This window comes from Rhinolophus sinicus, linkage group LG15 (genome assembly GCF_036562045.2).
Source record: "Rhinolophus sinicus isolate RSC01 linkage group LG15, ASM3656204v1, whole genome shotgun sequence".
Lineage (NCBI taxonomy): Eukaryota > Metazoa > Chordata > Mammalia > Chiroptera > Rhinolophidae > Rhinolophus > Rhinolophus sinicus.
The window spans coordinates 3,874,326-3,891,014 of record NC_133764.1 but is presented as its reverse complement, the minus strand read 5'-3'; the positions used below and the strand labels follow the sequence as shown (position 1 = coordinate 3,891,014).

Below are 16,689 nucleotides of genomic sequence, written 5' to 3'. Positions count from 1 at the left end.
AAATCTCTTTGAAAATATGGCTTAACAGAAGACAACTATATTCTCACACTTGCTTCTAAATGCTATTTGCTGTGATGTGTTGTTTTGGTCGACGTGTATGAAGAAAATCCAGATTCACACCAATATATAGTTGGAAAAGAGAGGAGTGTTTTTTACCTCTTCAGATACTTATAGCTATTCTGATCTGACACCAAAACTGGGCAAGTGGTTGTTTCTTAAAAATTAATTAACAATGTGGCATCTGAAATCACATCCATGAGTTTTTCATACTCTTACATTCAAATCTATTGATCTTTTGGAAAATATTGGTTCACTGAGTTACACAAATATTGACACATTACATTATACAATATTTTTTAAATGACAGTTTTTAATACCACCACTGACCTGGTCAGAAAATTCTTTAAGTATTAGGAAGCTATCAGGCTATCAATGGTTGATAAAAGTTTTCTAAAATTCTAATTTCTGTCTGGAAGCTCAAATTTTATAAAAAACAGTCAGTCGTTTTTCTTGAAGTGACAGTCTCACTTTGTTCATTTTTTAAGAAAGTGTCTGCCAAATGCCCAACATGGATAACATAATTATCTGTGTCATTCTTTCAAGAAAATCTGTGGTCTGTGAAAAAAGTGGCTAGTTCAGCTCACAACTCAAACGATCTCATGAGTGTTATAACCAGAATTGCTTTATGAATATTTCCTGTTTTATAAATCCAGAATGTTAAAAAGGCGTGTATTCAAGGTTTGAAATTTAATAAAATTAATGTTTACTGTTCATGCAGACATTTTCAAGGCTTTTTTTTTTTTAACTGAGAATACGTGGTGGTGAAGAACACAATAATGACTAGTGAGTTTGGTGTCATTGTCCTGATTCACGCTAAGTCATGACAGTTTTACCACCATTACTTTTGCAGCATCAGTGCAAATGTCAAGACAATGAAAAACTCAGATAATATCTAAATATTAGTTTGAAAATAGTTTTGAACTTACGGACTCCCAGGGGTCCATGGACCACTGTTTGAGATCTCTGCCTCTACCTACCTATACTAACCTGAGATCAATTTATATTTTATGTGTTTAACAAACACTTATGTAGCATTTAGGCTGTGTCAGAGTTTTAAGTTCTTTATAAATATTCTCATTTAATGCTTAAGGTAAGTGTTAATTATTACTCATGAAGTAGGTACTGTTATTTCCCTTTCTTACAGATAACTGAAGTAGAAAGGTAAATAACTTGCCCCAGGTCACACAGCTAGTAAGTGGCAGAGTTGGGATTAAATTCATGTGTTCTGATTCCATAATCCATCCTTTCAACCACTATGCTTTTCTTGAATGTCCCTCTCACCACAAGGCATATCATTCCCTCTGCCTGGAACACTCACTTTAGTGCTTTTGTACATATTACCTGAAACACACACCCAAATCCCAGCCCCAGTTTCATTTCAGTTCGGTGATGTACCTCAGGGAAACCTCACCTCATTTCCCTAGATTCCCTTTCTTATATTCTTTCGGAGCATCATTTGCCTTTTATTTCTTAGCACTTACTGCAGGTACAATTTTATATGTGTTTGTGAATGTTAGACTAAATTCTCTCTCCCCTCATGTGCCTAGGAACTGCAATTGTTTTTCCCCAGTGTCTAGAACAGAGCCTAGTGTATGGTAGATATTCAATAGATAATTGTTGAATAAATGGGTAGAAGAGGAGATAGATGAGTGAATAGAGTTGATTTGGCTGTATGGAATGAGGGACACGTTTCTCCTAAATGCTTAATCAGCCATAGCACCATTTGTTGGAAAAACAAATTATCTTTAGTTCACTGACTGAAATATTACCTTTATATTGTCCTTAATTCCTATATATACTTGCTTTATTCTGAACTTGCTCTTCTGTTTGATCTATTTATTCCTTTAAACCACACTCTTTAAATTATTTTAGCTTCATAGTTTTGTACGGGATACAAAAATTCTAATGTTTATATTAGATATATTTAGAAAAGTCTGTTTCCATTTCTGCCCTTCTCTATTCTGGTACTTTCCCTATAGGTAACCATTTTTATTAATATTTCATTTATCCATCTTGGTTTTGGAAAGTAGAATAAAACATGTCTATATATTTGTATCTCCCCTTTTTTCTCTACACAAAAGTAGCAAACTATACACTCATTCGCAGTTTGCCGGGGTTTTTTTTATTATTATTTAATATATCCTAAAGATCACTTTGTAGGAATATGTAGAGATCTTTCTCATTTTTTCAGAAGTTGGATAGTACTCCATTGTATGTATACACCATAGTTAATCGGTTCTCTATAATAGGATATTTGAGATGTTATCAGTTTTCACTGCTTCAATTAGTCTTGTGCATATATAATTTCATATATTTGCCAATATATCCATGGGAGATCATAGGAAATTTTTTATCAAGGTTGTATTATAAAAGCATTTTTAAGGAAGATTAAACTGGAAATGAAATTAATATTTGGATGTAAGTAGGATTAGATGACTGGAATCTTAGGAGTTATAACTTTCCTCAACACTACAGTGATAACTGCCTGGATATTTATTATAGCAGTAGGTCTTCTATAAGAAGTTGTGTCTCCCTGATTTAGTACGCTCATTTCCTACTCACCCGGTGGTAGATTGCTTCATCTGCATTGGTTCTCCTTCTCCTGTGTCTCTGGTCATATTTCCCCCATTGACTCTCCTGGATAGAGTCTATTCATTTTCTCTGCGTACGCTGTGCATTTCCCTCCATTTGTCTCTCTTTGCAAATCATCTCATAAGAGTCAAATCCACTTACTCATTGAAGGCATGCTTTTTCACCTTCATTAACTCTTCCCTATTACAGAACTGCCTTTTTGTTGAGCACAGAAAACAAAGGAAATTTGCATTTCCAATTTCTTTCAGACTTGGAGAGTGGACCTGAGAGCAAAGATTCAACTTCAATGCAAGATTTTTCCAAAGAGGAATCATGCAAGGTTGCAATAATAGACAGACTGACGGGGAATAGTGTCTATGACACCAACTTGGAATCTACTCTTGAATGTGAAAATTGGTTAGAGAATCAGCAAGGAAATCAGGAGAGACACTTGAGAGAAATGTTCACCTACATGAATTCACTCCCTGAAGAAAGAACTCATGAGCATGGTGTATATTGGAAAACCTTTAGTCAGAAGTCTGTTCTCACTCAAGACAGAGTTCCCAAAGGATCCTATGCCTTTCATACACTTGAAAAAAGATTGAAACAGAAATCAAACTTAAGGAAAAAACAGAAAACGTATAAAGAGAAAAAACCTCATAAATGTAATGACTGTGGTGAACTCTTCACTTATCATTCTGTGCTTATTCGACACCAGAGAGTCCATACTGGAGAGAAACCATATAGTTGCAATGAATGTGGGAAATCTTTTAGCCACAGAGCTAATTTAACTAAACATCAGAGAACTCATACTAGAATTCTGTTTGAGTGCAGTGAATGCAAGAAAGCCTTCACAGAAAGCTCATCGCTTGAAATACATCAGAGAATTCACATTGGAGAGAGACCTTATGAATGCAATGAGTGTGGGAAAGGATTTAATCGAAGTACACATCTTGTGCAGCATCAGCTGATTCATACTGGAGTGAAGCCTTATGAATGTAATGAATGTGATAAAGCTTTCATTCATTCATCAGCACTTATTAAACATCAAAGAACTCATACTGGAGAGAAACCCTATAAATGTCAGGAATGTGGGAAAGCCTTTAGCCATTGCTCATCCCTTACTAAACATCAGAGAGTTCATACTGGAGAAAAGCCATATGAATGTAGTGAATGCGGAAAGACATTTAGTCAGAGCACACATCTTGTTCAGCATCAAAGAATTCATACTGGAGAGAAACCCTATGAGTGTAATGAATGTGGGAAGACCTTCAGCCGGAGCTCAAATTTCGCTAAACATCAAAGAATTCATATTGGAAAGAAACCATACAAATGTAACGAATGTGGAAAAGCCTTTATTCATTCATCAGCTCTTATTCAACACCAGAGAACTCATACTGGAGAGAAACCCTATAGATGTAATGAATGTGGGAAAAGCTTTAAGTGCAGTTCATCCCTCATCAGACATCAGAGAATTCACACTGAAGAGCAACCTTAAAAAAATTAGTAAATGTGAAGAAATGTAAGTTGGTTTTATCACTGTGTTAAATACCTGCGTGTTTAGGTGGAAGACCCTTAAATGCTGCTTGAGGACTAATTTCATATGCATCTAATTTTATTTGCATAGTACGTATTTTTGAGCCATAAACAAAATGTTTCTTATATCCGTTGATTTGATAATTGTGAAAGCCAGAGATTTCAGATTTTGATCCCTAACCCCTCCCGATACCCTTTTGTGAAAATTTAAGAAATCCTTGGGAGTGGGTAGCAATATAATCATTGTGAAATCCAGTTTCTCCTTTTCGTTGTCACGTCAAAGCCCTGTTTAAAAGCTCTTACTTTGTAAGGAAGTTCTTATTGGTAAGTTTAGAGGGCTCATGTCCTTATCACAAAGACATAGAATTGTTCCTCTTTGAATCCAAAGTAGAGATGCACATGTACAGATGGTCACTTCTCCTGAGAGTGTCATTTCATTTAGATTAGCTATAAATACTTAAAAGCTAAGACTTGAAATATGCTTCGTATCTTCTCCCTCCCCATAGAGGCTACTGTCTAATTTGATGAACGTAAATATAAACAGACTGTATTTACAGCAGGTTCTAAGTTATGTTCACATGGATTATGCTGGTCATAGATTTAGATAATTGTTACCCTTTGGCTACGTTGAACTTCCTTTTCTACTTCCTTGGAAGTTACCCTGAAGTTGCATGGGTCAAAATCTTAACTGTAGTTTTTCATCAAGTCCCTCTTTTTTTTTTTTTTAAGTCTCTCTTTTCTTATAATTGGCATTCATTGACTGAATCCTTGGTTTTGTATAATCACAGTATTAGGGAGATTTTAATTCTTTACATTATTCTGCTTTCTGTAAACTGCTTTGTCTCTTTGAGAAAAAAGAGATGACCTGAGATGTAGTTGATGGGTTCAATATATTGTTATATTTAGGATGTCATTCAAGAAGAACTGAAGCAACTGTGAGGCACAAGGACATACCTTCCTGTCAGATATGGAAAATAGCTAACAGGACAGTGACTCACTTGAGGATAAGCAGCTTCCCTCTAAGGAGAAGTTGCCATTTTTCTGGCCTTCATGTTTACCCACATTTTTGTTGTTCTTGTCTCTCTATATGTTGGTTGGTCTTTGCTATATCCCAGAACCCTAAAGAAGATCGAAAAGGCTTGGAATCACAATGATATATTGGCATAAGTTACATCGGTGACCAAAGATCAGGGATGGGATTGGGAACACAAAAGCAAAAGTTCAAATAAATATTTAGAAAGAAAAATAAATCTATACCAATGTCAGTCTTTATTGTTATTTTACATATTGTGTGAAAAGAAGATTATAGAAAAGGTAGAGGGAAAAATGTAGTTACAGATTTCTTTCTTCTAAATTCTATCCTTGATGAACATTCAGCAACCAGTCCATGTCTTGCCTCCTCCACATTATTCCTGTGACTTCTTATCATTTCCTCTCTGTAGACTTTAGTTCTATTATTACAGTATAAGAATAGTTTAAAGAAGTGGTGGTAGGTGGAGAGCAAGATCATTAAGGATGGGTCAGTATAAATCTAGCAATGATGGAAAACAATAGGAAATGGGCCTGAAAGGACTGGGAATAGTTTTGCAAAGAAATTTAAAAAACACATTGAAGGGGATTGAGGTAGTTGGGAAGGCTCAAGGTGTGAGAGGTAAGGGTAGGAGAATGGCTGACACAGGAACAAAATAAAGGAAAGGGAACTCAACCCTTTTCATCACCTAAATAGTGGTCTACAGCACGTATTGACAAACTATGGCCTGGACCCACGGACCAAGGCCGTCCACTGCCTATTTTCCATCAGTAATGTTTATTTGAAATTCAGCCACACTCATTCATATACATGTGTTTGGCTGTTTTGTGCTACAATGGCAGAGTTAAGTAGTTGCAACAGAGAGTATATGTCCTGAAAAGCCTAAAATGCTTGCTATTTCTCAATATGCCAAATGCTTGAGTGAAAATAAATTCATTTGGGGGCTAAAATTTGACAACAACATCAACATGGGCTTTTTAAAGGTGGGTTTTAATTCTACCACGTCCACTTAGCAAGTATGTGACCTTGAAAAGCTATTTATTCTCTGGACCTCAGTTTTTTTATCTGTAAAATGGGAATAAGTCATCCCTCTCTGATAAAGTTGTGAGGATTAAATATAATAATGAAAGTAAAGGACCTGGCACACAGTAAGTGCTATAGCGTCTCGTGGGGGGCGGGGGTGCACCCTTGTGTGCGCATATATACACACAATTTAATGAAGTGGTGTCAGTCCATTTGGGCTGCTATAACAAAATATCATAGACTAAGTGACTTATACACAACATTCAACAATCTCACAGTTCTGGAGACTGGTAAGTCCAAGATCAAAGACTTGGCAGATTCAGTGTCTGATGAGGGCCTGTTTCCTGGTTCATAGACAGCGATCTTTTCACTGTGTCCTCACATGGTGAAAGGGCAAGGCACCTCTGCCCTTATGACCTAATCACCTTCCAAAGGCCCCACCTCCTAATACCATCACAGTGGGGATTAGGTTTTAACATGGATGAGGGGGCACAAACATTCAGGTTATAGTAAGTAGCTAAGCATCCATCAGTAGAAATTAAGAATAAGCATATCTTCCATACCTTCTATTTACCAGTTAAGAACTGTGACCATCCTATCCAGGTCATCATAGAGAAGGGGCTTCCCTTTCTAGCTTCCTTCTGGTGCTTCTCCCTACACAGCCTCCTTGAGACCTTGAGGAATTTGCTTTTTTTCCTTCTGAGTACCAGTTCACCAGGACTATCTGATAGTTCCAGAGACTCAAGTTTGTAATCTAATTGCAGTATAAGTACTCATAGTGTTGAAGGATTTGCTCTAAGTTAGCTTAACAGAGAACTCTGGCCCTTGGCATTTCGGCATTTGTTGTTTTATGCCTGGTGTTCATTCTGACTGTGTGTGTTGTTTTATGCCTGGTGTTCATTCTGACTATGTGTTTGTACTGACATGAATCTTGGCAGTCTTAGCATTCTCCTTTTTAAATGTTTTTGGTTACCTGCAAACTAAATTTGACTGCTCTTACTGGCCCACTGTCAATAAAGTGGTTTATTTATTGTCAGGAACTTTTATGAATTGCTTTTAAATTCTCCTAATTTAAGCATATTTTAAGAGGTAAAGAAAGACCAACCATAATATATCTCCATATCATTCAAGAAACCAATCACATTTCTAATTGTTCATCAGGGCTTCACAACTTCTGGAGACATGGATTGGGAATACCCTCCACAGCCCAAGTGTCTGCGAGAAGGTTAGAGTAGAGGAAGGATGTTTCTACCAAATGGTACTAAGTCCTCAGGCCTGTAAGTACAGGCACCCCTAACTTAGCAGGAGTCCTGGGGAAGAATGAGCTTCATATGAAAAGTACAGTTAAAACTAGGCAGCATAGGGTAAAAAATTGATTTGGTGTAAAGTTTAAACTACATCTGGGTTTTGCGAGAATAATTTAATATCACCCAAAAATGTAAATACTATAGTATAAGAATACCAAACATTATTCAGATTGTTGGCAATTAACTAGTTTAATCATATATTAAAAGTCTCTTAATCTTTGTTTTCTCATAAGTTTTCACTTTTTTCATAATACATCAGGGCCTACCTAAGTTGGAAGCTCTTTGTCCCTGCTTCCTCCCTTTCGTTACATAGTTCTTTTGTAGGCCCCAACTAGTCAGTCTTGGGATCTAGAGCCAAATGAGCTGTCTTTCACCCTCGGTGTTATTGGCAAGGGGGAAAGGTGTTCCGCTGTGGAAATACGTATAATTTGACACCTATGGATTGCCTTGTAGTTCCAATTAATGCCCTCAAAAAAATCAAATGTTTGAACTGTTCTTTACATTTTTCACAATGTCACCTCCTATTTTTTAACTTCTATTCATCCAGAAACCAGATAATCTGTCCTTAGGTTGAGCTGACTAAACATAAAATGTGCATACCTCACACCCAACCTCACTCCTGCCAGTTCATCCATAAACATTATCATCACGTCGAGAAGTTCACACATCTGAGGAATCTAAAGGGTGTAATTAGACACTCAAGCATTCCTAGATCAAGGACTATTTACCCTCGTCTTTGCTCTGCTTTCCTCTGTATCGGCTATCTTTTCATCAGTCTCGTCCAGTGATGACAAATCTATCTACTGGCAAAATTCCAGGCTAGTATGGTTCTTAGCATTTACAATCCCAAGGAGAATACCTCTTTTGAAATCACTCCAGCAAAATCCCAAATGCTGCTTCTCAGCTTTTCTCGAGTCATGCTGGTCACCAAACCGCTTACTGCCTTGAGTTGGGGTGCTCTCATTATCAGGCCTGATTCCATGTAAAACCCTGGAGCAGGAGAGGATTATGTCCATCCCACTCAAACAACTTACACTGCAGTGAGGAAGGGCTGCTTCCCTAAAAATCCAGGGATGCTGCGGGGATAAAGCAAACACTAGTGCAATTCAATAGCAAACTTCATCATAAATAAACCTATCTAACCTACTCCTCCCCACCTTCCCCCAAAACATGTTTTCCAAACATCAGTGACATTGATAGAAGGCCAAAACCTAAGAAAATGTTCACAACCTGGACACAACAGGGCTTCTGTGGGGATTATGAGATGACACGTATGAAAATGCTTTGTACAGTATACAGCATGTTGTAGTTATAATGATAATTTTCTACTCTTCAATGTCATGCTCTGGTATATACACAAAGGGCATATACCTCTCACGACAGTGTCAATTCTTAATGCTAACTTGTGCTACCTGTCCACTGAGTTGGCAGGGAGTCTGCTCCTCAATAGTTATCTTCCCAAAGTGATACAGAGCAGCCACAATCTTATTAAACATTACTTTTGTCATAACGAAAACATGATTATGTATAGTCAACTCAATTCCCAGTCTTATGATCCATGCATCCCATGTTGTAGTGACTTAAACCTACTGGGTTATCCAGGACTCTTATTAATTTGTGAAAACCCATTTCAGGCAAACTTAAACAAAAGGGTTATCGTGATTAGAGAGTTTAAGGTTAGATATGGCTTCAGATATGACAGCATTCAGATGTTCAGAAGATGTCATCAGATCATTCTCTGGCTGTCGTAGCTGTTTTCCTCCAGATTGGTTCCACTTTGAAGCAGGCAGAATGGCAAGGGTGGTCATTGGCAGCTTTTGGCTTGAGTTATCCTGACAGCTGTTGATTGCAGAGAAAAGAGTATTTTATTGTCCATGGTGCCATTAGAAGTTGCAGGGTAGGTTCTGATTGAATGACTTGGATTCCATACCCATCCTTGAACCAATCACTATAGCCAAGGGAATTGAGTACTCTCAGAAGGGAAGGAAAGAAGCATGCTGAGCAGGAAATTTTTAAAAAATGTACTATCCCAGGATCTATGTGTACCCAGGCAAGGGACAAAGACTGTACTTACTGAGATAGTGCAGAATGAGGGCATTTTGCCTTCTACACTACAGAGCCGAACAGCAGTAGAGCGAGAAAAGCAGCAGTGTGAACGTGAATGACTCTACTTATTTGTCCCTCTTCAGGAGTTGTAGTTTCCCTCAGGTATATGGTAGCCCAAAGGGTTGAAGAACTTGGCTCTTTATTTCCAGGGATCTTATTTCAAAGGGCTTCATGTGCACATGAACATACGCATTAAAACAAAGATCCCTCATGCCCTCCATAGAAACAAGACAGATTTGAGTGGATCCTAGCCCCTTGGTTAGTTTCTAAGTCTTTCATTCCATCTCCTTTACATTTAGAGCCATGGATGTGTACTGACTCAATTTGAGTCCCATTCTGTCATCTGTGTTAGACATAATTGAGAGTAGGAGAGGGAAATCCTCTGAGGTGTGCCTGCTGGTGGGGGAGTTGGGCCACATCTACTCCCAGGTGTCCTGATGTAGTAGGAGTCCTGAGAAGAGAGAAATGTATAAGAAAGAGGAGGTCGTGTGTGCTATTTTTCTCCTGCAGAGATTGGAGAAGGATGTCCCAGATTTTCCTCATCACTTAACTGGATTGTGAAATGAGCAAACCACTATAATGCCGTGTCTGCCTTGGCCTGTTCACTAGAATGCCGATTCTTGGTGCTTGTCTGTGTGTCCTATCAACGGGGTGGCAGGAAGGTTCTCCTGATCATAGTCACTGAGGGACCCAAGCTGATGAAGCAGTCACCATCCCAAATATTACTTTCACCATGCTAGAAGGAAAGGAAGCATCTAGAGGGTCTTGCGTGGACATGCTTCACTTCCACTCACAATTTTATTCACCAAAACAGTCACATGCCCCCATCCATCCTCAAGTGGGGAAATACCGTCTTCTTTACAGCGTCACAGGAGAGGAAGCTCACTCTCTATACATTGTATGTTTAGGAGATGGCACAGCAGCCTTTCCTTGCCATTTTAAAACCTTCCTCATCAATCCTCATGTACAAACACCTTCTCTAAGGCTAATGCCCCTGATGCTACCACTTCTCTTCCTTGTTCCCATCATCTACTGACTCCCTGCTCACTCCTCTGTATTCACTGAGCTTTTCGGCTTCCTCTCCTTTGGCACCACTCTCAGTATCATCCTGAGTGATGTCAGAGCCCGTGTGGGTGACTTCTCTAACATCCTGATCATACAATTATTTGAACTCCTCGGTTTTTTTATTGAAATATAATTGACATATACCATTATATTAGTTTCAGGTGTACATAATAATTCGATGATTGTATATATTGTGAAATGATCACCACAATACATCTAGTTATTATCCATCACCATACATATTTACAAATTTTTTTTCTTGTGAGAACTCCTCAGTTTTAATGACCACTTCTTTTCACTCCCAGCAACTTGCTTCCATGGTCATTCCCTGTCTCCACCTGGAATTGTTCAGCAAGTAGTTTTGAGCAACTACTCTGCGAGGCACTATATACTAGGTGCTGGGGGGAAAATGGCAACTAAAACACAGCCTCTGCTCGTAGCTAAGAGATACTGCCAAGTACAGGCAATTGCATATGGTACGGTAAGTGCTCATACAGCAATGCATAAGACACTATAGAAATGCACAAGAAGGCCACCCAACACAGCTTTTCATGGTCAGAGTAGCTGGCATCTTAAAAAGCCAGAAAGATGCCATTACACCTGAATACCAAGGAAAAATACACAGTGAAGAGATTAAGTGGGAGGGCATGATATTCTAGGCAAAAAGAGCAATGTGTGAGGTGGAGGATGGTGTGTTATGTGTGATATAGCTCTTTATACCTCGAGCCTAGAGAGCAAGAGTAGCAGTGGTGAGAATCAATGGGCAGATTCTGAAGGGCCTTGTAAGTCAATTTGGATCCTGAAGGATATGGATATGGATGGGAGGAGGGGGTTTGAATAGTTTTTAGCCAGTGAGAGTAGCATGATCAAATTTTCATTTTTAAGCTATCACCATAACTGCAGTGTCGAGAATGGACTGGAAACAAGCTAAACTGATGGCCAGGAGCAAGTTCAGAGGTTATACAGCAGTAATTTAGGGAAGAGACAACGGTGCTCTAGATTAAGCTTTCTTCTTTTCCCGCCCTTCTGTATAGGTTTCTTCATATTGTCTAGGTTTCAAAGCTATAGTTAAAAGCTCTTAAAGATACAGGTACACACACATAACTATTTCATAGGGTATATAATTCCTAGACATTTTTGTTTATCACATTTTTATCATAAGAGCAGTTTACATTATCCAGTACAGAAAATGAGGCATTACATTTTGCTGTTTTCTTCAACCTAGGAGACAAGATGTGTCAAAGTATCATTTTTAAAAAGTTAAAAACATGACTCATAAATATATAAACGTGTCAAAGATTTATTGAACTCGTTAATGAGAGAACTGTCAGGCTAGTAAGGCTGGTTCAAAGATAGATATTAGAGACTGGTGTATGTTTAGTCAGTGAAGGAAAGAATGCTAAATTATATAGAAAACTGGTCAATGTTCTTGCTAGAGGGCAATAAAACCATAACTTTTGGGACTGTCTTTTCTACCAAAAATAAATTATTTGCAGTCTTTCAGGATTTTTTTGGTTGTTGTTTTTTTACAAGTCAGCAAATGACTTCAGTGTCTGGCCCTAAACAACAGTAAATAATAAGTCAAAGTTTCAAGTTTTACTTTCTCTTGTTAAGAGCAGACTATCACTTAAGCAAAGTTATAACTAAATTCTAATGTTACATTAATATGATATTTAGATTAAATATTTTGCACACATTTAATGAATAAACCCATCAAAATCAAGCCAACTTTTGTCAAAATATTAACATGTTTTATTTCTTCTTTTTAATATTTGCACCTATTACAAAACACAAGGAAAAGAAACACAAGTAAAGTTTCCCTCAAATATTCTAAAACTTACTGTATTCTACTTTTGTCTTCTAGTTTTGTATTCTAGTTTTGTCTTCTACTATCTTTTTTCACACCCTGGAACAACCAGACTTTTTACTTTAAGACAAACTTACTCTCCTTCTCTTGAAAAACTGAAGCAACATCCCATTCCCTTACATACACGTTTGGGGGTCTCCAAGATGACCCCCAGGCTCACTGATCGGCCAAAAGGACTCACAGGACTCAAAATATTGTCACACTCATGGCTGTGATTTATTACAGTGAAAGGATACAAAGAAAAATCAGTAAAGGGAAAGGGTCACAGAGCAAATTTTGGAGAAAATAAGATCTGCGTTTTCAAGAGTCTCCTCCCAGTGGAGCCCCGTACAGGACATGCTTAAATTTCCCCAGCAACGAGTTGTGATAACATGTGAAATGTTGTTTACCAAGGAAGCTCACTGGAATCTCAGTACCCAAGGTTTTTATTAGGTGCTGGTCACAGAGGCACCTTCTCTCTAGCATATACCCGAACCACAGACTTCCAGAAGGAAAGCAGGTGTTTAGCACAAACCACATTGTACCAATAGTTTAGGCACAGTGACAGCTCTTATCATTCCTGGGAATGTTGGGTGGGACCCATCTAAAGCCAAAGTTCCTAGATGCCAACCATGGGCCACCCTTATCAGTAGGCCTTTCTAAAGATAGCAATCTCAGGCTTGTTATGTTAACTCTTTTCTGCAGTTTTGTTGCCACTATTGTTCCAATATAGTCTTTCAACCACTCGTATTAATCACAACTTTGCTAACCATAGTAATTAACTGAGACATATGTGATAAAAAAAACTCTGTTACACAAAAGCAATTTAACAGATGATCAAAGCTCACAAACATAATATGACCTCAGCCACACATATCCCTTTTACATTTTCTTAACATGGCAAAAATACATATACTTGTATATACAAATGTATATACATACATGTATTTCCTAGCTCTGTCCACTTACAGGGGCTAGAAGCAAACCCTCAAGTCACAATGAGCTCAGATCTTGATTTCTGACACCATTCTCCAGTAAAAGGAACCAGGGTTCCTCAGAGAAATGGCTGATTCCAGGTCTGAGGGAAGGCAGTTATAAGAAAAGCCTGAGATATCTTATTCCAGAAAATAAGGTAGTACTCAAAAAAAAAAAAAAAAAAATGATAAGAGTAGGTCACAAAGGCAAAGAAGCTGTCTTCAGGTAGCCCTCACTGACCAAATCCGGGATAATCTGAGCACCAAAACAATTAAGACAGTAATGAATTATTAAACCAATAAGTAGTGCATAAGCTCACATGATAATAAGAAGTAAATAAACAAGGGAGAACAGAGGGCCCTTTCTTACAGCAGAATGCCCAATGCAAACTGGTAAAAGTGAAGCTGGAAAATCATTTTGCAGCCATCACAATAAAGATTGGTTCAGGCAAGAATCATCAATGGATGATAAATCTAAGAGGGGAAATTTTGATGAGGAGTAGGATATTTGCATAGTATTAAAATCTCTGAGTAATAATTTTAAATAATTACATATTATATGGGAAAAACCTTGATTACATGATCAGAGTTAATATAATGAACAAGGGGTATATGGCCATTGTGTGTCCCAGATGTGATACCATAAGAAGGACACAACACAACTTATGTGATGTTATGGAATGCATAACTGGAATCTAATCACAAGGAAACTCAACAAACCTCAAAATGAGGACTATTAAAAACAAAAGGACTGCATTCTTCCAAAATGTTAATGTAAAAAAGACAAAGGAAGACTGAATACTTGTTCCAGATTAAAAGGGACTAGAACAACATGACAACTAAATATATGATCCTTGACTGGATCCTGTAGAAGAGGGAAAATACTATAAAGGTCATTATTGGTTCAATTTTTCAAAACTAGAATACAAGCAGCATAGTAGATAAAAGTATTGCATCAAATGTTAAGTTTACTGAAGTTGATAACTATACCATGGTTGTGTAAAATAATATCCTTATTGAGAAATGCACATTGAAGTATTTGGGGATAAAAAATTATAATGTATGCAATTTACTCTCAAATGATTCAGAAAAAAACTATGTGTATAGAGAGAACAGATGATAAAACAGAAAAGATAAAATGTTAACAATAAGTGAATCTGACTAAAGGGAACATGGGTATCCTTTGTACTTCTAATACATTGCTCCTGTAAGTTTCAGGTTATTTCCAAATTCAAAAAAAAATTAAGAAAACAGTAGATTAACAAGACCCAAAGTTAGACCCATTTTTATAACATATTAAAAAGGGGAGCAAAAGTATACATAATACAAATATGTTAAATGGCTTTTTGCTGTCTTATTTAAAACTTACCTAATTATCTAAAGAAAATCCATTAATACTGTTTTTTGAATGAGAGAAGACATTTCACATTTAACTGAACAATCTCAATCTATTTTTCAAAATTCATCAAAATCATTTTGAAAGATCAACAGAACAGTAGAAAATGTGCAAAAAAATTACACAGACCCTTAAAAGCAGTGTATATAAATTTTAACAGCCTTTTAATTAAATTTATTGGGGTTACATTAATAAAATTATATAGGTTTCAAGTGTACAATTTTACAGTACATCATCTGTATATTGCATTGTGTGTTCACCACCCAAAGCCAAATCTCCTTCCATCACTGTATATTTTACCCTTTTCTATCTCACCCCCTTTCCCTCTGGTAACCACTAAACTGTTGTCTGTGTCTATGTGTCTTTTTTCTTTCTTGCTTTCCTTCTTTCTTTCCTTCCTTCCTTCCTTCCTTCCTTCCTTCCTTCCTTCCTTCCTTCCTTCCTTTCTTTCTTTCTTTCTTTCTCTCTTTCTTCCTTTCTTCCTCCCTTCTTTCCTTCCTTCCTTCCTTCCTTCCTTCCTTCCTTCCTTCCTTCCTTTCTTCTTTCCTTCCTTTTTTTTTTTTTCAGTTTTATATCCCACATATAAGTGAAATAATTCGGTTCTTGACTTTTTCTGACATATTTCACTTAGCTTGATATTCTAAAGATCAATCCATTTTGTCGCAAGTGGCAGTATTTCATCTTTTCTTATGGCTCAGTAATATTCCACTGTATATTTATACCACATCTTCCTTATCCAGTCATCTATCGAAGGATACTTTGGTTGTTTCCATGTCTTGCCCAACATGAATAATGTTGCAATGAACATAGGGGTGCATATATCTTTATGGATAAATGTTTTCAGATTTTTGGGATAGGTATCCAGAAGAGGGATTGCTGGGTCATATGGTAATAAGTACATTTTTATATGTGTTTATTAAAAATGTATGCATGAGGGAAATGTGCTGGGCCCATATATAAATTTTTAATAAACATATAAAAAATGTGCTCAGGCCTTTTAATAATTTAAAAATCAAAATGAATCAAGGTGAAATACAACCACCTACTAACCAGAACAGCTAAAATGAGAAGAATGACACAATCAAGTAATTCCTAGTACTACATAGAGGGAATAACTACAGCTATCATGGTTTCTACTGTGGGCATCAAGACAAGAAGAGAAGATATATCACAATTAGAACTCTCTTAAACTGGTGGTTGAATTGCATATTGGTCAAATGTCTTTGGAAAACATTTCAGTGACATTTATTAGGTTTGAACCTATGAAGTCACTATGACCAAGCTATTTTAGTTGCATGTCCATACTTAACTAAAATATCTCCATGTGCACCAAAAGAAACTAACAACAATGGCCATAGTTGCATTATCGCTAATAGCACCAAACTGGAAATAAACCAAAAGTCCTTCAACAGCAGAATTTGTAAATGTGGTTTATTCATACAAAGAATACTACAGATCAGTGGAAATGAATGGGTTACTCCTTGAAACCACATGGATCAATGTCACAAATACAATGCTAAGGAAAAGAAGCCAGATAACAGAATAATTCTTACTGTATGGTTCTAAATACACAAATTTATAAAAACAGGCAATACTAATCTGTGGTGTTAAAAACTAGATGATTGTTAGCTTTGGCAAGATGGAATTAGGTAGTGGTTGGAGACTATCAGGAGACGAGCTTCTGCATTGATAGTTTTGTTTTATTTTCTTGAATCGTGTTTCAGTTACTAAGTGAGTACACAAAAGGTGTACTCACTTTGTGATAAGTCATTGAG

General features: G+C 37.1%; 1 protein-coding gene across 1 annotated transcript in view; it reads left to right on the top strand.

The window, feature by feature from the left end:
- LOC109461292 (zinc finger protein 287) overlaps positions 1 to 16,689 on the top strand; it is a 117,657-nt gene that overhangs the window by 10,411 nt on the left and 90,557 nt on the right. The window contains exon 6 of the mRNA XM_074320340.1: positions 2,901 to 4,074. Coding sequence (XP_074176441.1) covers positions 2,901 to 4,074 — 1,174 coding nt within the window. The remainder of the gene's footprint in view (positions 1 to 2,900; positions 4,075 to 16,689) is intronic.